The 22,856-nt window shown below is 42.5% G+C and overlaps 1 protein-coding gene and 1 long non-coding RNA gene across 4 annotated transcripts in view; one reads left to right on the top strand and one right to left on the bottom strand.

Moving 5' to 3' along the window:
• LOC140460166 (uncharacterized) overlaps positions 1-18,834 on the top strand; it is a 41,215-nt gene extending 22,381 nt beyond the window's left edge. The window contains exons 8-11 of one of the 3 annotated variants that reach the window (XM_072554557.1): positions 4,006-4,308; positions 4,394-4,711; positions 16,208-16,350; positions 18,373-18,834. In XM_072554557.1, the coding sequence (XP_072410658.1) occupies positions 4,006-4,308; positions 4,394-4,711; positions 16,208-16,350; positions 18,373-18,384 (776 nt within the window). In that variant the 3' untranslated portion in view covers positions 18,385-18,834. Of the gene's footprint in view, positions 1-4,005; positions 4,309-4,393; positions 4,712-12,816; positions 13,649-16,207; positions 16,351-18,372 lie in introns of those variants that run through there. The other 2 variants (XM_072554558.1, XM_072554555.1) reach the window with 2 other exon arrangements.
• Positions 1-22,856, bottom strand: part of LOC140460169 (uncharacterized) — a 91,888-nt gene that overhangs the window by 54,974 nt on the left and 14,058 nt on the right. The window contains exon 2 of the long non-coding RNA XR_011953893.1: positions 14,208-14,449. This is a non-coding gene — a long non-coding RNA (uncharacterized lncRNA). The remainder of the gene's footprint in view (positions 1-14,207; positions 14,450-22,856) is intronic.

The following is a 22,856-nucleotide window of genomic DNA, read 5'->3' on the forward strand; positions in this document are numbered from 1 at the left end:
CTTTGGACACACACAACTTTCTGATCTAGATGAGAAAGTCCCACCAAGAAGGTAAAGCTGAAATGTTAGCTAATTAGCCACAGAACTGAGATGAACTCCCTCCAAAATACTTTGATAGTCTGGCTTTACATAAAGTCTGGAAATAAAAAGTTAACATCAGTGAAAGGGACTGGGAAGTTTACTTGAACTCTTGCCTACCAAGACCCTTTGTGACTCCAGGAAAGGTAATGGGGCATGGCCTAAAACTGTGGTGCCATATGGGGAGTGTCTAAAGTTTAACTCAGCTCCTACTTGTTCCTTTTCTCATGCCTTCCAAATATTGATTTGAGAATATTGCATTTCATTGAACTGCCCTGATCTGCTTCCACAGCCTCCCGAGAGAACCAGCTCCACAGTTTGATTTCTCAGTGAAATATTGGTTCCCCATTTTAGTTCTGAATTGACCCCTGACCCACGTAAAGTGCAGGGCATCTCCTCTAATCTGACTATTCTGGTCAAGGTCCAAAAGCTTGCCATGGTTTACATGGGGGTGTGCCTTGAATTTCCTAAATAAACAGGGTGTGGCAGAATTCAGGGGCTGGGTGGAGCTCCCACATTCCCAGCACAGGGATTGGGAGGTGAAAATGTACAAATCTTAAATCTGCAACTCTTCCTGTTCCAGGTGGAAATACAAATCTTCCAGTTCCAGGTGGAAATGCTGCTTGCTCTTGCCCTCCTTGCTCTTGTTCTGGGTGTATGCCAAGGTTCCTGTTTCAGACTAATTTTAACCTGACACTCCCTGATGGTGCACAACACCAATATAAATGCCACCAACAAATCTGTGAAATAAAGTGATTGATCATGAATCAAATGGTCCATTGAATTTTATTGCAAATTGTTTGGGTTGCAAATCAGTCTGTGGTGACTGTCTTAATTAAAGTATGCAAACATGGAAGAGATACAGACCTATCTGAAATTCTCCCAACCAATCCAATCCTTATTGATACAGTCATTTTGTTTTGTAACCTTGACCAGGCCAGTTTGGATTGGATTCAGCCTCACAGCTTGACCATTACCTCTCTGGTCTGATTCTAGTAGCCAAGACTTACAATGTATCATCTGACTCAGAAAGACTGCAGAATTGGAAATGGGTGAAAGGGATGGACAGGGATACAGCAGCCAGATATCTTCAATTGAACCAGTAGGTTCAACCCTTTCACTGATGTGGTGCTGAGAAAGGTTAAAGAAGCAGAACACAGAAATGCAAATTCAGCAATTGTAGGGTGAGATTCCTGTGCAGTAGAAATGAAAATAATATCGTTTGTCCGTCTCCTGGAACAATATTAGTCCATGACAGGGCACTCCGTGTCCACAAGAAAGATGCCAGTGGAATCCTTTTTTAAAATAATTTTTAGGAATGATATATTGAATTAGTTACAATCACCCAATAATATCAGCATTTCTCAATTTCACTCATTGAGGCTTTATTATTGGAGGTAACCTGTAATGGGGGGGCTGTGACATGTTCAGACATGGCCATAGTGGAAGGTAGGAATGAGCAACTCAGAAACATGAGAATGTTTGAATTCAACACAGTGCAAAACAAAACTCAGTCTAAAATCATTGACTGCACATCAAAATATGTTTTTAAAACTTTTGACGATATCCTATGACAGGCCTCAACACAATCAATCTCAATCCATCAGGAAGTTGAAAGGAAATTAGTTTTTATTCTCTGACAGGATGTGACCATTGCTTGTTAAAGCCAGCCTTTGTAGCTTAATCCGAATTGTCCTTGGTAATTGTGAGCAGCCTTCTTGCACATATGACCATCCAGTTGCTTTTCAAATGTTGTAATTGTACCAGTCTCCACCAATTCCTCTGGAAGCTCATTCCATACAAGCACCACCCTCTCCGTGAAAAAGTTACCACTCAGATCCCTTTTGAATATTTTCCCTCTAGTTCTGTACTCCCCCACCCCAGGGAAAAGACTTGACTATTGACTCTATCCATGCCCCTCATGATTTTATCAACCTCCATAAGCCTCTGAAGCTCCACTGAAAACAGCCCCAGCCCATTCAGCCGCTCCCTTTAGCTCAAACCCTCCAACCCTGGCAACATCCTTATAAATATCTTCTGAACCAATAAGTGTTCACTGTATGTTTTACTAAAAGGCCAGGGGGAGAAGCAAGAACCTTGTAAACTCAAAACGTACTTATTCCTGTCAGGCTGACATTGTGTGCTGAACATCAACTGAAGAAATCCAGTGGATCCCAGTATTCACTGATGGTTTTGGCCCAGACCCAAGTGTTAATTGTATTTAAATAGTGCCTTGAATACAGTGAAGTGTATCAATCTGCTTCACTTCAAACCTACAGAAGAAAAATGTTAGGTCACGACGCAGTGATAGCAGTGTATTCTGTGTCCAAAGTACACTGCAACATCTCAACAAGCCTCCATCCCAGAAATGTCTACCAGCTGGAAGGTCAAAGAACAGTGCCCCGTCAATTCCCCTCCCAGCCACACACCGTCTGACCTGCAACTACATTGAAACTTCATAAATGTTGCACAGTCACAATTCAGGAACTCATTTCATACCAGCTAGACTGGAGCTCGACCTACCCCAGATGTACTGCAGCTTACCACCACATCTTCCAGGACAGTTAAGGATGGGAAGCAAATGCTGAAAAAGCACTCTCATATACCAGCATGGATGGAGGTGTGGTTAATGGACAGAAAGCAAAGGGATAAGAGAAAAACCAGGTTGCTGCAGCTATTCACGATCTGTATCACTGACATAGATGAAGAGAGAGTTGTAGGCCTGCTAAAGATTACCGAGATAGGAGAATGTGAGACAACAGAGACATTTGAACAAAGCTACACCATATAAAATTGAGGCAATCCTAGCTCAGTGCAACTGGAAAAGAGACATTGATTCAGTATGTTCTACGTCACAACATGATGCACAGAATCACAAGAAGCCTGTGAATAAACAAGGAGAAAGTGAGGACTGCAGATCCTGGAGATCAGAGTCAAGAGTGTGGTGCTAGAAAAGCACAGCAGGTCAGGCACTGTCTGAGGAGCATCGATGTTTTGGGCATAAGCCCTTCAAACAAGTCTTGATTCAATTGTTCCTTTATGTAATGAGTTCATATCTGTCTCTCTTACTGCCCTTCATAAAGCAAAGATGCCTTGTATTAACATCGTCACATCAAAAAGTCACTCACACCCACAGCTCAATTGCAGTCCCCACTGTGAATGCACTGACCGTACTTACAGGGAACAGATTACAATGATTTCTGCCGTGTTCTTTTTGCCTGCACAATGTTTTCTTGATCAAGATGTAAAATCAAAGAAATGCAAGATAATGTTTCAACTGTCCTGGGAATTTTTAATGTTGATTTACTCCCATGAAGAATGATCTCATTGCAAAATGTACAATTCAGACAAGCTGGACAGAGAATTCTGGAGCAACTCTGTAGTTCAGGCAGCAACCGCAGAGAGAGAAACAGAATTAATGTTTCCAGTCTGGGATGAACTGTTCTGAAGGAGACCAAAGGGCCATGGTCTCAGCATACAGGGTCGGCCATTTTGGACTGAGATCAGAAGAACTTTCTTCAGAGGGAGGTAGACCTGTGGAATTCTCTGCCCCAAAGATTCGAGAGGTCATTGTCACTGAATACAGTTAACAAGGAAATAGATAGATTTCTGGGGGCTAAAGGTGTAAATGGGTATTAGAAGAGAAGGGGAATGACATTGAGATAGAGGATCAGCATGATCAGACTGAATGACCAAAATGGCCTGATTCTGCTCCAAGTTTCTATTTCTTATATTTCAGCTTCAGTACAGATTCATTCAATATCAGCGGGAGATTTTACAGGTTAAAAAGGATTCAAAATTAAATTCCGTCTTGTCCTTACTTCATATTGATCATGATCAATGCAAAACTGTCTTAAGTAAAATTGTGAGGGTTACTGAGAACAACCAATAGCCATTCTTCTGAGGTTTTTCCTTTCTTATTCCCAGAAATGTCTATATTTATCCGAAATCCTTCTATTGTGGAGATTTGGATCAATAAGACTGCTACTGTGGAGTGTGCAGTGGTCTGTTCTGATCCAAGCCAGGTTCAGATCTCCTGGGAAGTGAGCGGGAAGAAGAGACATGAAGTGATTAAGACTCAGCGGCTTATACAAGAAGGAAGCTTACCCACGGTCATCAGTCAACTCCAAACCAGTGTTGAGGAGTGGGAGAGTGGGGTCGATTTTGTCTGCTCTGCCCAAAGTGCTCCCTCCTCCTCCACTGTGTCAAAACGAACAAGGAGCTTAAAAGGTCAGTAAGAGACTAAAAAAAATACGATGACCTGGTCAACCTCAAAGGAAAGAGTTTAATACCTTCTTTTGTCTGTTGGTTCCAGCTCCACCAAAAAGTCCCAAAGTCAGACTGCTGCCTCCTTCAGCCCAAGAGATCAAGAATCACAGCAGAGTTACACTCGAGTGTGTGATCACTGGATTTTACCCAGACAGCATACAGGTCTCCTGGGAGAAGGATGGCAGCCTGATCTCCTCCAACACCCGTGCTGGCCTCACTGCTCTGGAGCAGACAGAGACATTCAGTGTCAGGCACTACCTGAGTGTGAGCACAGAGGAGTGGTGGAAAGGCTCAGTCTTCACCTGTGCAGTGAGTCATCCACCCTCCAACTTTAACAGCAGGAAGGAGGTGAAGAATGTTCAAGGTAGGTGCTGGACCTGACTCCAACATTGACACACTTGTCTCTTCATTACTATAACCTGTAATTGGGCCAGTCATGTTTAATGCTAACAGTAATGATGTACATTATTGTAGTTATGTGAATGGGAAACTAATCTTAAGATCAGGCCAACTGAAGAAAGAAAAACACAATTGCTCTTTGTGTAACTCCTTCCACAAGTTCAGAACTCCAAAGCACTTGACAATACAGCCAATCCTGGTACTTTGGAAGTATCATGACTCTTCTCATGCATGGTACAGTCAATTACTTTGCACCCCGCAATGTTCAGACAATCAGGAAATACAGTTTTGTTGCTTTTGTTTGAAGAGTGTTGTATTATCTAAGATATGGATGAGATCTCCCAGTTCTTGTCTTCAAGTTAGTGGTTGTGGGATCTTCTTGTTCCACTTGATTGGGCAGACATAGCATTGCCACATCCAGCAGTGCAGCATTGCCTTAGTATTGATACCGATGTGTTGTACAGATTGAGAGTGGTCTTTGGACACATGTAACCTAGTAATCTGGATGAGAACGTCCGACCAAGGAGTTAAAGCTGAAATGTTCAGCTAATAATCCAGAGAACTGATATGAATGCTCTCCAAGACATTTTGACAATCTGAATTCATATTAAGTTTGGAAATGAAAAAGTTGACATCAGTAAAATAGACTGGGAAGTTTACTTTAACTCTTACGTGACGACTCTCTGTGACTGCAGGAAATGGGTCATGGTATGAAACTGTAGCAGCACATGATAGTGTCCAAAGTTCAAGTCAGCTGCTACTTGTTCCTTTCCTACTGCCTCCAAAATGTTGACTTGCGCAAGAAATCTTTCAGCATCTACTTACATTGTTGCCATGATCTGCTTTTGTAATTTCCCATGAGAACCTGCTCCAGAAGTTGACCACTCATCAAAATATTGGTTCCCCATTTTAGTTCTGAATTGACCCCTGACCCACATCCAGGGCAAGTCCTCTAGTCTGACTATTCTGCTCAAGGCGTGAAAGCTTGAGTTTGCATTTAAATAGTGCCTTGAATAGAATGAAGTTTAGCAAAATGCTTCATTTCAAAAAGAGAGGATAAAAATGTTGGACCAAGACACAGTGTCAGCAGTGTGTTCTGTATACAAAAGGCATTGTTGAATGGACAGGAAGCAAGGTGCAGGGATAAGAGAAATACCAGTTGGCTGCAGCTATTTACAATTTACATCACTGACTAGGAAAAAGAGAGAGTTTTAGGTCTGGCAAAGGTTACAGAGATAGAAGGACGTGAGACTACAGAGACATTTGAACAAGGATACCACATTTAAAATTGAAGTAATCCCAGTACCTGGAAAAGAGACATGCACATTGATTCAGCATCCAAGATGGAGGATGGGAAAAATTTCTGGCTGTAACGGGCTGCTCCTTTTTTGAGGTGTTTCAGGTGTTAGAGGTGATTTCCTCGAATTCCAGTAGCAGCAGTGGCTGTTTGATATGCTGTTGGATTGTTTTGGAACTTTGGAGAGAAGAAAAGTCAAAATAACAGCAGTTTTCAAAGGGGAGGAAAAGACAAAGGCAGCACATGGTAAGGCAGTGCAGGAGAGAGAGAGAGAGAGAGAGAGAGAGAGAGAGAGAGACAGAGAGAGAGAGAGAGAAACCCACACCGCTCCGTGAGACAGCAGTGAAACTGCGCAGTTACTGTCTTTGCTGTTTGAATTAACAAACAGTGAGATGTACAACTGATCTTGGAGGAACCTGTTTGGGAGAGGTGACAGCACAGAAACAGATAAGTAAATAGATTTAAGTGTGGTCTTACAGTAAGTCTGCAGTTGTGAGTAAGAGTGGGTTCTTTCTTGATTATATGTTTTATTGAGATATGTCTCTCGATTAAACTTAAACATAGAAGCCATAAGTATTAAGTTAGCCTGGAGCAGTGTTTTGTAGAGGAATAAGACAAAGTTATTTTCTGGATCTGTAGATAGAAAAAAGCAAAAATGGCCTTTAGTAGAGTGATGTGCTTTTCTTGTCGGATGTGGGAGTTTACGGAGAGTTTACGTGTTACTGAGGATTATATCTGCAATAAATGCTGTTGGTTGCAAATCGTATCAGATCGAATGGATCGGTTGGAGAGACATTTAGAGGCAATGAGGAATTAACAAGAGCAAAAGGGTGTGATGGTTAGCCGTTATAGGAAGGGAGAAAAGTTGCAAATACAGTCACATAGATGGGTTAACTCCAGGAAAGGTAGGCAGGTAATGCATGGGTCTTTTGTGGCTATCCCCATTTCAAATAAGTATGCTGTTTTGGAAAATGTAAGGGGTGATGGATTTTCAGGGGATTGTAGCACAAACAGCACATTTCTGGTATTGAGACTGGCTCTAATGCAATGAGGGGTACGTCGGGTTCCAAGCGATCGATTGTGTTCGGGGATTATCTCGTCTGAGGCTCAGACAGATGTTTCTGTGGCCAGTAGCAAAACATCAGAATGGTGCGTTGCCTCCCTGGTGCCAGGATCAAGGATGTCTCAGGGAGGATGCAGAATGTTCTTAAGGGGGAGAGGGCCCAGTAGGAGATCATTGTACACATTGGAACCAACGACAGAGGAAGGGAAATGGATGAAATTCTGAAGAGAGAATATAGAGAGTTAGGCAGGAATGTAAAAAGGAGGTCCTCAAGAGTAGTAATATCTGGATTACTTCTGTGCTATGAGCTAGTGAGGATAGGAATAGGAGGATAGAGCAGATGAATGCTTGGCTGAAGAGCTGGTGCATGGGAGAAGGAGTCACATTTTTGGGACATTGTAATCTCTTCTGAGGTAGAAGTGACCTGTACAAGAAGGACGGATTAAACCTGAATTGGAAGGGGGATAATATACTGGCAGGGTGATTTGCTCGAGCTTCTTGGGCGGATTTAAACTAGTAAGGTGGGAGTTGGGACCCAGGGAGATAGTGAGAAAACAGATCAATCTGAGATTGGTACAGTTGAGAACAGAAGCGAGTCAAACAGTAAGGGCAGGCAGGGACAAAGCAGAGAACAAGGTAGGACTGATAAATTAAACTGCATTTATTTCAATGGAAGAGGCCGAATAGGGAAGGCAGATGAACTCCGGGCATGGTTAGGAACATGGGACTGGGATATCATAGCAATTACAGAAACATGGCTCAGGGATGGACAGGACTGGCAGCTTCACATTCCAGGATAAAAACATTGTAGGAAGGACCGAAAGGGAGGCAAGAGAGGAGGGGGAGTGGCTTTTTTGATAAGGGATAGCATTACAGCTGTACTGCGGGTGGATATTCCCACAACTACATCTTGGGAAGATAATTGGGTTGAACTGAGAAATAAGAAAGGGATGATCACCATATTGGGATTGTATTATGGAACCCCTCATAGTTAGCGGGAAATTGAGAAACAAATTTGTAAGGAGATCTCAGTTATCTGTAAGAATAATAGGGTGGTTATGGTAGGGGATTTTAACTATCCAAACAAAGACCGGAACTGCCATTGTTTTAAGGGTTGAGATGGAGAAGAATTTATTAAGTGTGTACAAGAAAATCTTCTGATTCAGTATGTAGATGTATCAACGAGAGAAGGTGCAAAACTTGACCTACTCTTAGGAAATAAGGTAGGGCAGGTGACTGAGGTGTCAGTGGGGGAGCACTTTGGGGCCAGCGGCGATAATTCTATTAGTTTTAAAATCGTGATGGAAAAGGGTAAAGAAGTTGAAGTTCTAAAATGGAGGAAAGCTAATTTTGATGGTATTAGGCAAGAACTTTCAAAAGCTGATTGGGGCAGATGTTCGAAGGTAAAGGGATGGCTGGAAAATGGGAAGCCTTCAGAAATGAGATCACAAGAGTCCAGAAACAGTATATTCCTGTTAGGGTAAAAGGCAAGGCTGGTAGATGTAGGGAATGCTGGATTCAGGGTTTGGTTGAGAAAAAGAAGGAAACGTATGTCAGGTATAGACAGGATAGATCGAGTGAATCCTCAGAAGAATAGAAAGGCAGTTGGAGTATACTAAAGAGGGAAATCAGGAGGGCAAAAAGGGGATATGAGATAGCTTTGGCAAAGAGGTTTAAGGAGAATCCAAGGGGTTTTTATGAATACATTAAGGACAAAAGGGTAACGAGGGAGACAATAGGACCTCTCAAAGATCAGCAAGTCAGCCTTTGTGTGGAGTCGCAGGAGATATGGGAGATACTAAACGAGTATTTTGCATCAGTGTTCATTGTAGAAAAGGACACAGAAGACATAGAATGTAGGAAAATAGATGGTGACATATTGAAAAATGTCAATATTACAGAGGAGGAAGTGCTGGATGTCTTGAAATGCATAAAATGGATAAATCCCCAGGACCTGATCAGGTGTTATATGATCGATAGTCACAGGTGAGGTGCTGGAAGATTGGAGGTTGGTTAACGTGGTGCTACTATTTAAGAAAGGTGGTAAGGACAAGCCAGGGAACTATAGACCGGTGAGCATGACTTTGTTGGTGGGCAAGTTGTTGGATGGAATCCTGGGGGACATGATGTACATATTTTTGGATAGGCAAGGACTGATTAGGGATAGTCAACATGATTTTGTGCGTGGGAATTCATGCCTCACAAACTTGATTGAGTTTTTTGAAGATTTAACAAAGAGGATTGATGAGGGCAGAATGGTAGATGTGATCGAGATGGACTTCAGGAAGGCGTCCAACAAGGTTCCTCGTGGGAGACTGGAGAGCAAGGTTAGATCTCATGGAATACAGAAAGAACTAGCCATTTGGATACAGAACTGGCTCAAAGGTAGAAGACAGAGGGAGGTGGTGCAAGGTTGCTTTTCAGACTGGAGGCCTGTGACTAGTGGAGTGCCACAAGGATTGGTGCTGGGTCCACAACCTTTCTTCATTTATATAAGTCATTTGGATGTGAGCATAAGAGGTACGGTTAGTACGTTTACAGAAGACACCAAAATTGGAGGTGTAGTGGACAGCAAAGAAGGTTTCCTCAGAATACAACGTGATCTTGACCAGATGGGCTAATGGACTGAGAAGTGGCAGATGGAATTTAATTTAGATAAATGTGAGGTGCTGCATTTTGGGAAAACAAAACTTAGCAGGACTTATACACTTAATGGTAAGGTCCTAGGGAGTGTTGCTGAACAAAGAGACCTTGGAGTGTAGGTTCGAAAAGTTACTCACACCCACCGCTGAATCGTAGGAGAGCAAGGGGTCATGGTCTCAGCATACAGGGTAGGCCATTTTGGACTGAACTGAGAAGAACTTTCTTCAGAGGCTGGTGAACCTGTGGAGTTCTCAGAATCCTCAGAAAGCTGGGGAGGTCGTGTCACTGAACATAGTTAACCAGAAAATAAAGGTTAAGGGTATAAATGGGAATGGGAAGAGAGAAGGGAAATGGCATTGAGATAGAGGATCAGCATGATCAGACTGAATGAACCAAATGGCATGTTCCTGCTCCAAGTTTCTATTTTTAATGTTCTAGCTGCAGTGTAGCTTCATTCAATATCAGCGGGAGATTTTACAGGTTAAAAAGGATTCAAACTTAAATTCCGTCTTGTCCTTACTTCATCTTGATCATGATCAATGCAAAACTATCTTAAATAAAATTGTGAGGGTTACTGACAACAACCAATAGCCATTCTTCTGAGGTTTTTCCTTTCTTATTCCCAGAAATGTCTATATTTATCCGAAATCCTTCTATTGTGGAGATTTGGATCAATAAGACCGCTACTGTGGAGTGTGCAGTGGTCTGTTCTGATCCAAGCCAGGTTCAGATCTCCTGGGAAGTGAGCGGTAAGAAGAGACATGAAGGGATTAAGACTCAGCGGCTTATACAAGAAGGAAGCTTACCCACGGTCATCAGTCAACTCCAAACCAGTGTTGAGGAGTGGGAGAGTGGGGTCGATTTTGTCTGCTCTGCCCAAAGTGCTCCCTCATCCTCACCGATGTCAAAGCAAATACGTGGAGTAAAAGGTAGGCAATCAGATCAGAACTTAAATACCTGAACTTGTTAATCCCGTGAGAAATGATGAAATAGCTTTCCCGTTTGCCCATCTGTTCCAGTTGAGCCAAAAAGTCCCAAGGTCAGACTGCTGCTTGTACCACCGCAAGAGAGCAAGAATAAAAACACAGTCACATTTGAGTGTGTGATCACTGAGTTCTACCCAGACCTCGTATACGTCTCCTGGGAGAAAGACAGCACTCTGATCTCCTCCAACACCAGCGCTGGACTGACTGCTCTAGAACAGGCACAGACATTTCGTGTCAGGCATTACCTGACTGTGAGTGCAGAGGAGTGGAGGAAAGGCTCAGCTGTCGTCTGTACAGTGTTTCATCCCCCCTCCAACTCCACCATCAGTGCCACACTGAAGAACATCGAAGGTAGGGTGTTGGGCGTAATTCCAACATGGAAATCATTTATCCTCACTGCTGTAAACTCTATTAGGATCATTCAGCTTCAACATGAACACTGTACATGTCATAGTCATACTGGGTTTGTTGTGCCTTTCACAAAGTCAATATGTTCCAAAATACTTCACTGTTGATCAAATGTGTTTTTAGCAGTGCAGTTATTGTTCCAATGTAAGAAATATATGAACTAATTTCTGCACAATAAGGGCCCACAAACAGCAATATAATAATAACCAGAGATGGGGGGGAGAGTGGCCACAGAGGAGATCTCCCTTTCTCTTGTCTGAACTTGCAGCCAGGGGATCTCTTTGGTATGTGTGATGAGGGGCCTTCTGTTTAATGTTTTGTGTAAAAGACGGCATGTCTGGCAGCACAACATTCCCTCAGGACTGGTATTGGGGAGACCTGTCGGGATGATGAGCTCAGGTCTTTTGAGTGGGGTTTGAAAATAAAACCTTTGTTGAGAAAGGAGAAATCCCTGACAATGATCAAAGGTAGACAAGTACAGCCCGAAACGTCGATTTCGCTGCTCATTGGATGCTGCCTGAACTGCTGTGCTTTTCCAGCACCACTAATCCAGTAAGTACAGTTAGTAATCCAGAGAATATGGTTCAAATTTCAGGCAGTTTCAGAATTTGAATTCAACTAAAAATTGGAAATAAAATGTCAGAATTAGAAAAATTAACCGTGAAGCTGTGGGAATTTGAGAAAAACCGAATTGGTTTGTAGTTCTTTCTTTAGAGACAGATATTAGCTGTTCTTACTACTTCAGCCCTGTAGGAGGCCTGTCACCATCGGTGTTCCCAAGGGCACCGGTTCTGAGTCCTCTTCTGTTTGACATTTACATAAAAGATCGAGATGAGAATATGGAAAGCATGGTTAGTAAAATTAGTAGTACATCAGACAGTGAAGAAGGTTTGCTAAGGTTTCAAAGGGATCTTTATCAAATAGGTCAATGGGCTGAAAAAATGGCTGGAGTTCAATGTGGATAAATACGAGCTATTACACTTTGGTACAACAAATAATGGTAGGGCTGATGCAATGAATGGGAGGGCCTTGGGTAATGTTGTAGAAAAGAAGAACTGAAGAGTCCAGGTACATAATTCTTTGATGTTTGCGTCACATGAGACAGGTTGGTTAAAAAGATATTTAGCATACTTGCCTTCATTACTCAGCCCTTTGAGTCTCAGAGTTGGGAAGCCATGTTGAGGTTGTATAGGACATTCATGAGACCACTTCTGAAATCCCTGTCCAGTTCTGGTTGCCCAGTTAGAGGAAGGGTATTATTCAGCTGGAGAGGGTTCAGGAGAGATTTACCAGGATATTGCTGGGTCTGGAAGATTTGAGTTACAAAGAAGACTGGATCAGCAGGAACTTTTTCCACTGTCGGAGGTTGAGAGGCGACCTGATAGAAGTTTATAAAATAATGAGGGGAACAGACAGAGTTAATGATAGTTATCTTTTCCCAATAATGGGGGATTTCAAGAGTGTGGTGTATATTTAAGATGAGAGGAGAGAGATTTTAAAAGGACAAGAAAGGTAAAATGCACACAACAATGTCACTGATTCATAACTGCCCTCTGAAAGAGTTGAGGAAGTTATTAGTTGTATGTCTGGTGGTGAGCATGAATTGTCATCTTTACAAGTGGCACACACATCCCACTGGGGAGTGAGGATAATAATTGTCGTTCTCCTCCCAGATGAATGTTTGGATTCCAGAATCTCGGTCACCATAAGCAAGCCTCCATTTGAAGAGATCTGGAGGAACAGAACAGCAACCATTCTTTGTGAGGTACTTCACACTGATTTAGAGGGAGTCAGGGTAACCTGGAAAGTCGATGGAATCATGAGACAAGATGGAGTGAAGACCCAGAGTCCCAAGAAGAATGGACATAAAGAGACCATCTTCAGTAGACTTACAGTCCCTGCTGCAGAGTGGGAGAGTGGGGTAGAGTGTATGTGTTTGGTGGAGGACAGAAGTTTGCCAACGCCAGAGAAGAGGTCAATCAGGAAAGCCCAAGGTACGTGTACATGGAACTGTGCATCTAATCTTAGCAAATGAAGTGATTTAATTCCAGAATGTTGAGCAGCCTTAGACAGGTTGTCAGACTATGTTACAAGCCCAGCGATGTGTGTGAGCCCCATCAAGAAACTGAACAGATGAAACCTGAAATCACCACAGCAGCCTTGGTGTGAATCACACTAGCTCCTAGGGAATGGATTGATGGCAATAGGATACACAGAGAGGGATAATCAGCATTTTCAACATTAACATCCCATCAATCCAACACTGGACTGTAAGGGAGATTGGTCAGTCTGAGGTGTAGGCTGGATCTGAGCGAATCCACGTTGAGGAAAAGGAGAAAGAGCAGAGAGCACCACATGAGAATAATGCCTGTAACCTCCCTGTTGACCTCAGGAAGTGGTTCTCCATGGTTTATCTCAGAAACAGTACACTTTGAAAAGATGCCATTTGGTCTATCTTGTCACTGCCAGCTCTTTGAAATAGCTCTTCAAATGATCCCATGAATCATCAGCCCCATCTCAGCAACCTTACCATTGTCTACTTTTCAATTTTATGTCCAATTCCCTGGTGAATGTTACTCTTTAATTTGCTTATACGCTCTTTCACATTGTGCATTCCAAGTTATCATAAAGAACAGAACAAATCAAATTCAATTAATACCCCACCAGTTCATTTGCCATTCCTCTGCAATGTCTGTTCTGACTCGCTTGTCACTGGAAACAGTTTCTCCATGTTTAATCCATTTAAATCACTCATGATTTGAAGGAATTTAATTAATTTGAAGAACAGCACAGCTCCATTAATGATTTGGACACTCTTTCTGAAAAGGTGATCCTCACTCATGGTGAGACAATGAACAAGATTGAAGATCCCATCCTTGACAACCTCCCCGAAAAATCAACAGGAAAAGAAATGCTTTTAGTTCCTGATCTCAGAGGAATTCCTGGGGATGCAGAAGTTGCTTAGTTTTGTGTTAATAGACAAACGTGTCAGGTAAATACAGACTGAGTGAAATATGAAGTCTCACCTCCATTTTCTCTGTTTACAGTTGATGTTAAGACTCACCCTCAAGTCTTTCTCCTGCCCCCTTCACTGGATGAGATGGAGACTGCTCACACTGCCACCCTGGTTTGCCTGGTCACTGGATTCTCTCCCGCAGAGATCGACCTGGTTTGGATGGCCAATGATACCCTTCTGAAGACAGGGTTCATGCATCAGCCAGTGACTGAGGACGGCAGAGGTGGCTGGAATTCAGGCAGTCACTTGACGGTCTCTGCAGAGGAGTGGAACAGCGGCACCACGTATTCCTGTGTGGTGGGACACGAGTCAGTTACAGCAAATGTGTTCAGAAGCATTAATAAATCTCACAGTAAACCCAACCTGGTTAATGTCTCACTTGTTCTAACTGATAGCTATAACTCCTGTTCATAACATCTGCTGATTTATACAATCACCCATTTATAGAATCCCTGTAAATGGATGGTTAACACAACCAGAAAACTGTTGTGAGCACTTTGAAACCTCTCTTCTGGTAGCAATGTGCTTCAAACATGAACAAATTCCAACATTGCTCAGAACTTGAGAGTAAAAATAAATCTTTAAATCAGCCAACATTGTTTTCTCCAAATACCTGAGATCCTCAGGTTTTTTTGAAATGTTTTGTGTGCTGCCCCTGATTATGTATGAAATATGTGTGAAACTCTGCAGGATGTTAATTGTATGTCAATGTACTGATCAAATTTCAATAAACCTGACATGAAAAGTTTCAGTGTTAGTTTAGAGTGATCATTGTTGATGGGTTTGGGAGAAAATAAATCAATAACTTGGGACATGAGCTGTGGTGAATGCAGCATGTTCAGAGTGAAAGGTATTTTTGAATCTTTACTTGACAAAGCTCTCCCACTCCACTGTGATTTCCTTGCCTTACATCTTGGTTGATTTTAGACGAATTGATGTGATCAATTGCTGTGATTCGTCCATACTTTGATTATCATCATGTCATAGCAGTACTTGCCTTTGGTCTCTTGATTTCTCCATTTCAAATTGCAGACAGTAAGTTTCTACAATAAAAGCTTGATAATAACCAGATCATCTGCTTTTTGCTGTTGGCTGAGAGATAAATGATGACTGGCTGAGACACTGAAGAGAATCGCCCAACTCTTTTGAAATGGCCATGAGATCATAGACATCAACCTCATCAGGAGGTACCTTCTTCTCCACTCGCAACACTTTCTCAATCTTACATTGGAGTGTCAACTTAGCTGAGGATCACAAGGATCAGTGATGAAACTTGAACCCACGGTCCTGTCACCCACAAGCAAAAGTGCTCACTACCAAACCACATCACGGTGATTCATGAATTGTAGGCTTTCAGACTCATTTCATCCCTCACATCACCACCGACAAGTCTTTGTGTCATTGAGCAGATGTTCTATTCTACAATTGATATTACAAGGTAGTTTTGTGTCTCGTATAATATTAGGTCAAATAAAACATTCTCTCGAATCAAAAAGAAAGACGTATTTGAAGTTATAAAGGATATCATCCTGACTGTGGGGATAATCTCAGAGTGCTGCACAAGAGACTTGTTTGTTTGCTGGTCATTGAGTGTTATTAGTGCCAAGGAGGCAGAAACTTGAGTGTTACAGCCTGTAGATTAGATAATGCACCAGAGAAACCGAGAACTGACAGAGTTGGAAAGATTAAGATTTTGGAAACAATTTAATGTTCATGTTGTTTGTTTCTGCATTCCTTTGGGACAAACAATGAATGTGATGAAGAGAGAGAGAGAGAAACAATGAGAGTGACAATGAAACAAAGAAGGGAGAGAATCAGCGAAGGCCAGTTGGAAGGCAGTGAAAGAGGGAGGAAGATAGGGGCAATGGTCGAGACAAAATCAGACAGATTGAGAATGAGAGAAAGCTTTTCTAAAAGTTTCCTGCTCCCAGTGCAACTCTACCATGGTTTCTTCCTTAATTGTATTATCCTCAGATTATTGAGATGCTGGTGACCTTAATGAAATGTTCACAGTCAACTTTAACAGCCACAATATCTCTCTGTTTTAGCAGTCCCTCCCGATGTGAAAGGAGAAGAAGGGAAGGAAGAAGTGGAAGATATGGAGGGAGATGACAACGCACTAACAGTTGCTGCCTTTGCCATTCTCTTTATTCTAAGTTTTCTCTACAGCACCTTTGTTACTGTTGTTAAGGTAATTGGAACTTTCACTACCAAATGAACAATAACATATCCTGCCTGTATGTGTAAGGTTTATGTTCAGTTTATCACCATAATATCTCACCTGACTCTGAGATTCGAGCTCACACATTAGAAACAAACTCAGAGTTGAATGTTGATCCTTTCATACTTTGAAGTTTTTCTCATCACTGGGTCTGTGGGTCTTCATCCCCCCATAGAAGGGGGTCAGGCCCATAGGTCTTGTGTTCCAGAATAAGCTCAGACATCAAAGCACTTAAGTCTATCTCCCACAATAAGGTCAGATGATCTGACCTAAAGAACCCATCTCTGAGAATAAGGACAGCTTGTTCTGTTGGGTTACACAGCATATTCCATCATCTGAAAGATAAGTCAGCAGTTATGTACCTGAACAACAGAGTCCTGCATAACTATGGCCCTGATCACAACCAAGAACTTAATCTGTAGCCATCATCTCTTCGGATAAGGGCAGATGGCCTCAAATTTATCCATCAAATTCTTGAAATGACAGACATTTTAAAAAAAATTCATGGATCCGATCATCGCTGGCTAAACTATTCCTAAATGCCCAGAGGGCACTTAAATATCAACCACAATGCTGTGGGCCTGTACTCACTTTAATACCAGACCCGGTCAGGATACTAGTTTCTTTTCCTAAAGAGCATTAGTGAACTCGAGAGATTTGGTCCCTCAAACCTGCTCTGCCGTTCAACAGGATCACAGTTGATCCAACACCCCTCACATTGACTTTCCTGCCCTTTCCTCGTAATCCTCAATTCCCCAATTGATCAAGAATCTATCGGTCTCAGCCTTAAGTACATACATGGACTCTGGCCCCATAGCTGTCTGCAGTAAGGAGTTCCAAAGACATACAACCCTCTGACAGAAGAATTTACTCTTCATCTCAGTCTTGAATTGGCATTACTTTAATCTGAGACTGTGTCCACTGCTTCTAGACTGTCCCATAAGGGGAAATATCTTCTTAGTATTTACCCTGTCAAGCCCCGGAAGAATGCGACATGTTTCAATAAGATCACCTCTGAATCTTCTAAACTCCTGCGAGTAGAGTCCCAACTGTTTAAACTTTACTCAGAAGAGAATCATCCAAGTGAACCTTCTCTGAACGGCCTCCAATGAAATAATCTCTTTACTTCAATAAGGAGAGTAAAACCATTCAAACTACTCCCGATGCGACCTCAGCAGCACCATGTACAGTTGCAGTAAGACGCCCCTACCCTTACACTTTAACCCCCCCCCTCCTGAAATAAGGGCCAATATTTCATTTGCCATCCTGATTACCTGCTGAACCCTATGTGGTGGTTTGGAGATAGTAAGGACTGCAGATGCTGGAAGTCAGAGTCAATGAAATTTGGAGTTGGAAAGGCACAGCAGGTCAGGCAGCATTGGAGGAGCAGGGGAGATGATGTTTCGGGTTGGGATCTTTCATCAGGAGTGACTGTGTTAGCTTTCTGTGTTTCATGCATAAATATCCCCAAGTCCCTCACTGTTGCAGCTTTCTGCAGTTTTTCTCCATTTGCTTGATCTTTTGTTGTCCCTTCCAAAACAATAACTTCACATTTTGTCAGATCATACTCTATTTGCCCATTTACCTAACTGATCAATACTTTTCTTTAAACTATTTGTAACCCCCTTGCAACCTGCCTTTCTCCCCATTTTTGTGTCACCTGCAAATTTTGCGACATTACATTTGCTTTCTCCCTCCAAGTCATGAATATATATTGTCAACAGTTGTGGTCCCAGCACAACTATCTCCAACATGATGGGCACTTATTTTATGACCTAACCTTTTGTGGGCTAATTTGTCCATCTCCCAGAATAAGGAAAGACCACCTGTCCCTTTAGGGACAATCTCCCAGAATAAGGAATGACTATCTCACTTTTGGGGTCTGTGTCCCACAGTAAGGAAAGTCCACCTGTGTTTTTGTGTCTATCTGTATTTTTGGCTCAGACTGCCTGTGTCACACAATTGTACCTTACCCTGCTGTCTGTATTACAGGTTCAGCAGTGACCAACAGATGGATAAGACTCACATTCAGACGAATTCAAGATGTGAATAGTCCAGAAATGTCATTGTCATGTCTGAGAATGGTGCTTTCCAACTTTCAATGGAAAATACTCAGCTACTGCACTGCAACAGCTCATTAAGGGAGATAAAACTTCAATGGACTCAGGAGAATTGAAAGGGGAATTGGGAGAAAATAGGAGAGTTGACGATAAGGTGAGGGAATGGGGATTGGGAGCATGGAATGAGGAATGGGGGAAGAGTGGAAGGTGAATCAGGATGGAGTGGAAGAATGGGATGGATGGTGGAGGACTGATCCCTTGGGTCCTGTGAAAAATATTGTCGAAATAAAAGTTATTCAGATTACGGCCTGCAGCTTTTTAAAAAGTCTTTTCATTGATGTAAAAGTTTTGATGTGAAATGAAATCAATAAAAATGAAAGGTGAAATGAAATAAGTACTGGACTGAATGACTACAGTCACTGGGCAAATATATCCAAGGACTTGATGTTGGAGGAGAACTGAAACCCCGTGTATGAGCAAACACCCCAGTTATTGAGGGACACAGTCCCCAGAACCAGATATCGGAGATCCACAAACTGATGAAGGAGTGAATATTCTACAGTGTAGGTGACAGACTGAGGGTTTGTGTCTAATGCAGTAAACAAGCTCACACAACCAGGGCAAGATATTGGCGGGAAACCCCTATTAAGTAAAGCTATGGGAATACCACAGCTTTATAACCACAGGAGTGTTATATCCCAGAAATAGATATTTGGTGAATTCTTCATTCATTTGTTAATGGGGTATGTGTGATGCTGACTCGGTCGGTGTTTTTTGCCGAACTAATTGCTCTGGAGAATTATCGTCTTGAATCACTGCAATTCTTTGAGTATCAGGGCTGTTCGTAAGTCGGTTCCAGGTTTTGGACAAAGTGACGGTAAAGGAAAGGTGCTTTGACTCCAAATCAGGATGGTGTGCACCTTGGTCACTGCATTGCAGGTGATGACGCTGCCAGGCTTCTGCTGCCTTTTTACCTATAGCTGGTAGAGGTTGTGAGTTTACAAGGAACTGTCAAAGGAGCCTTGGTGGGTTGCCACAATGGTTCTTGTAGAAGGGACACACTGCTGCCACTGTGTGTTGGTTCTGAAGGGAGTGAAGGTTGAAGATGGCTGATGAGGAGGGAAGGTATTGTCCCGGTGGTATTATCGTTGGAGTATTAAGCCAGAATCCATATCTGAGGATATGGGTTTGAATCCTATCATGGCAGGCACTAGAATTAAGGGTAGAATGAGAACCAGGAAAGCTATGAATTCGGGGAAAAAGAATCCAGTATCAGGGTGTTATTCACCAACAGGACTCAGGTGTATTGCAAAGCAGTCACCCAGTCTATGCTTTGTTTCCCCAGTGTAGAGTAGACCACATTGTGAGTAGCGAATACAGTCGACTAGATTGTATGGAGTCCTGATAGTTAGTCTGGTCCAGATAGTTAGACTCAAGATCTGGATGTCTGTGGCACCCACTTCAAGGCCAAGTATTGGTAGGCATTATGGAACAGAAGAAAATCTGGGAAAATCTCATCTATGTGTGACAGGAGGAACATAATCAAGAAATAGATATCATGGGCCGTATTATAGCACAAAGAGATCTGGGGTACAGGTTCATAACTCCTTGATGGTGGAGTCACAAGCAGATAGGGTGGTGAAGAAGTCTCTCAGTATGCTTGCTTTCATTGGTCAGAGCACTGAGTGTAGGGGTTGGGACATCTTGTTGCAGCTGTACAAACATTGGTGAGGCCACATTTGGAGTACTGCATGCAGTTCTGGTCACCTTACTATTGAAAGGATATTATTGAACTCGAAAGAGTGAAGATAAGATTTACACAGATGCTACCTGGACTGGAAGGTTTGAGTTAAAAGGACAGGTTGGATAGTCTGGGACACATTTTCCCTGGGGCATAGAAGACTGATGGCTGACCTTGTAGTGGTCGAGAAAATCATGAGATGCACAGATAAGGTAGAGAGCTAGCAGCATTTCCCCAGGTTACATGAGTCTAAAACTAGAGAGCTAAGGTTTAAGCTGAGAGAGGAGGGATACAGATGGATCCAGAGGGACAGTTTTTTCACAGGGAGGGTGGTGAGTGTTTGGAATGGGCTGCCAGAGATAGTGGTGGAAGTGAATACAATTTCATCATTTAAGAAACATTTAGACAAGGACATGGAAGGGATAGGCAATGAGGGATGTGGACCAAAAGCAAGTAAATGGGACTTGTTGAAATGTGAAAACTGGGCAGCATGGACAAGTTGGTTAAATGAAAGAGCTAATTTCTCAAAATAGAGATATTTGGGAAAATGGAATAAACATGGAAAAACATGGGTTGACCAGAACAGTCAACATGGATTCCCATAGGGAAAATCCTGTTTAACTATCTTGCTGAAGCGAAAGGTTTTGGAAAGGGAACAGAAAGATTTGATAAGGGTAATGCTGTTGATGTAACGTTCGTAGACTTTTAGAAGAGAGTTTTAAACACATACACACCTCCCCTCCCTCGTCAGCTTTCTGCAGGGACTGTTCCCTCTGGGATACCCTGGTTTACTCTTCTTAAACTCCCACCACACCTCCACAGCCTCATGGCATCTTCTGCTGCATCCACAGAAGCTGTAATATCTGTCGGTTTACTTCCTCCCTCCTCAGTATCCAAAGGCTCAAACACACCTTCCAGCTGAAGCAGCACTTTACCAGCAGTTCATACAATCTCGTCTACTGCATTCACTGATCACAATGTGGTCTCCTGTGTCTTGGGGGAGTGAAGCATAGACTAGCTGACTGCTTTGAAGAATACTGGCGTTTTGCTTGCAAAAAAGACTCAACCACTTCAACACACCACCCTGTAGCATTGCCAACATTTCTGTCTCAGGCTTGCTGCAGTGCTCCAGCTAAACTCACTGCAAGTTAGAAGAACATGGGGACCCAGCAGCCTTCTGGACTCAATATTGTGTTCAATAAATTTACAGCTTGAACTCTCCCAAGTCCTTATCACACAGCCTGTTATTACACACCACCCATTGTTAACCACTAACAAACCCTCTGAGCCAGATTGTTATCAACTCCTTTGTCTGGCTTACAGTTCTTCTCTCTCTTTGGGCGCTCTACCCACTTATTGCACACTCCTTACCCCCTCCCTCCACTCTATCCTTGCCATATAAACCAACATTTTCCTCGCGACTATCACTTCTGTGGAAGGGACACTCAACCTGAAACATTAGCTCTGATTTCTCTCCACAAATGCTGCCAGACCTTCTGAGCTTTCCCAACAATTTCTATATTTTTCTTTCGGAAGATAGTTCATACAGTGACACACGACAGATCTATCAGTAAAGTTATAGGTCATGCAATAAAATTGTCAGGAACAACACGGAGACAATGTTTGCCTGAGTGACAGGGAACTGAGAGTCATGGTCAATAGATGTGTTTCAGGCTGGAGGATGTTTGTAATAGAATTTTCCAGGGGTCTGATTTTGAACACTTGCTTTCCCTGACATATATTAATGATCTAGATCTTGGTGTGCAGGGGACAATTTCAAAGGTTGTAGAGAACACAAAACCTGAAAGAATTGTAAACTGTGAAGGGGACAGTGTAGAACTTGAAAAGGACGTGGAAAGGTCAGTGGAGTGGGCAGATGGGTGGTGGTGACTTTCAATGCAGAGAAGTGTAAGGTGAAGCAAGAACATTAAAAGACAACACAAAATCGGGGATACAGTTCTGTGGGGGTGCAGAAGCAGGATTACCTCAGCGTATATGTATGCACTGAAGACTGAAAGTGCAGCTCAGGTGGAGAGAGTAGAAAGGAAAGCAGGCATCATCCTTCGCTTTATTAATAGGGATATCGTGTACATGAGGAAGGAGGTGATCTTCAATGTGTATAAGACACTTCTTAAAGCTCAGCTGGAGATCTACATGCAGATCTGTGTGCCACATGTGTGGACAGATGTGAGCACATTGGAGAGAATGCAGCTTTACAAGAATGGTTCCAGGGATGAGGAACTTCAGTTATGGGGATAGATTCAGGAGACTGTTCTCCTTCGAGAGAAGAAAGTTGAGAGGAAATCAGGTCGAGCATTTCAAAATGGTGAATGAGCTAAACAGAGTAGGTAGGGAGAACAAGTTCCAGTTTGCAAAAGGGACAAGAAAAGGGAAAGGGCACAGATTAAAAAGATCTACAAACGAGGCAAAAGTGAAGTGAGGAGAAGTTTCTTTCACTCAGGAAGTAGTTGGGGAATAGAATGAACTTGCTGCATGTGTGGGAAAATTGAGGCATTGAAGGGAGAAATGAGTAACTTATTGGAAAGATATAATGTGGAAGGAATGGGAAAAATAGCAGGAGATTGGCACTTGAGCATGATAATCATTTTGTGAGCTGGTGCAGGCATGAAGGACTGAATGACCTCGTTCTGCACAGTAACATATCTCTGATTCTG

Source organism: Chiloscyllium punctatum, chromosome 36 (assembly GCF_047496795.1).
Source record: "Chiloscyllium punctatum isolate Juve2018m chromosome 36, sChiPun1.3, whole genome shotgun sequence".
NCBI lineage: Eukaryota > Metazoa > Chordata > Chondrichthyes > Orectolobiformes > Hemiscylliidae > Chiloscyllium > Chiloscyllium punctatum.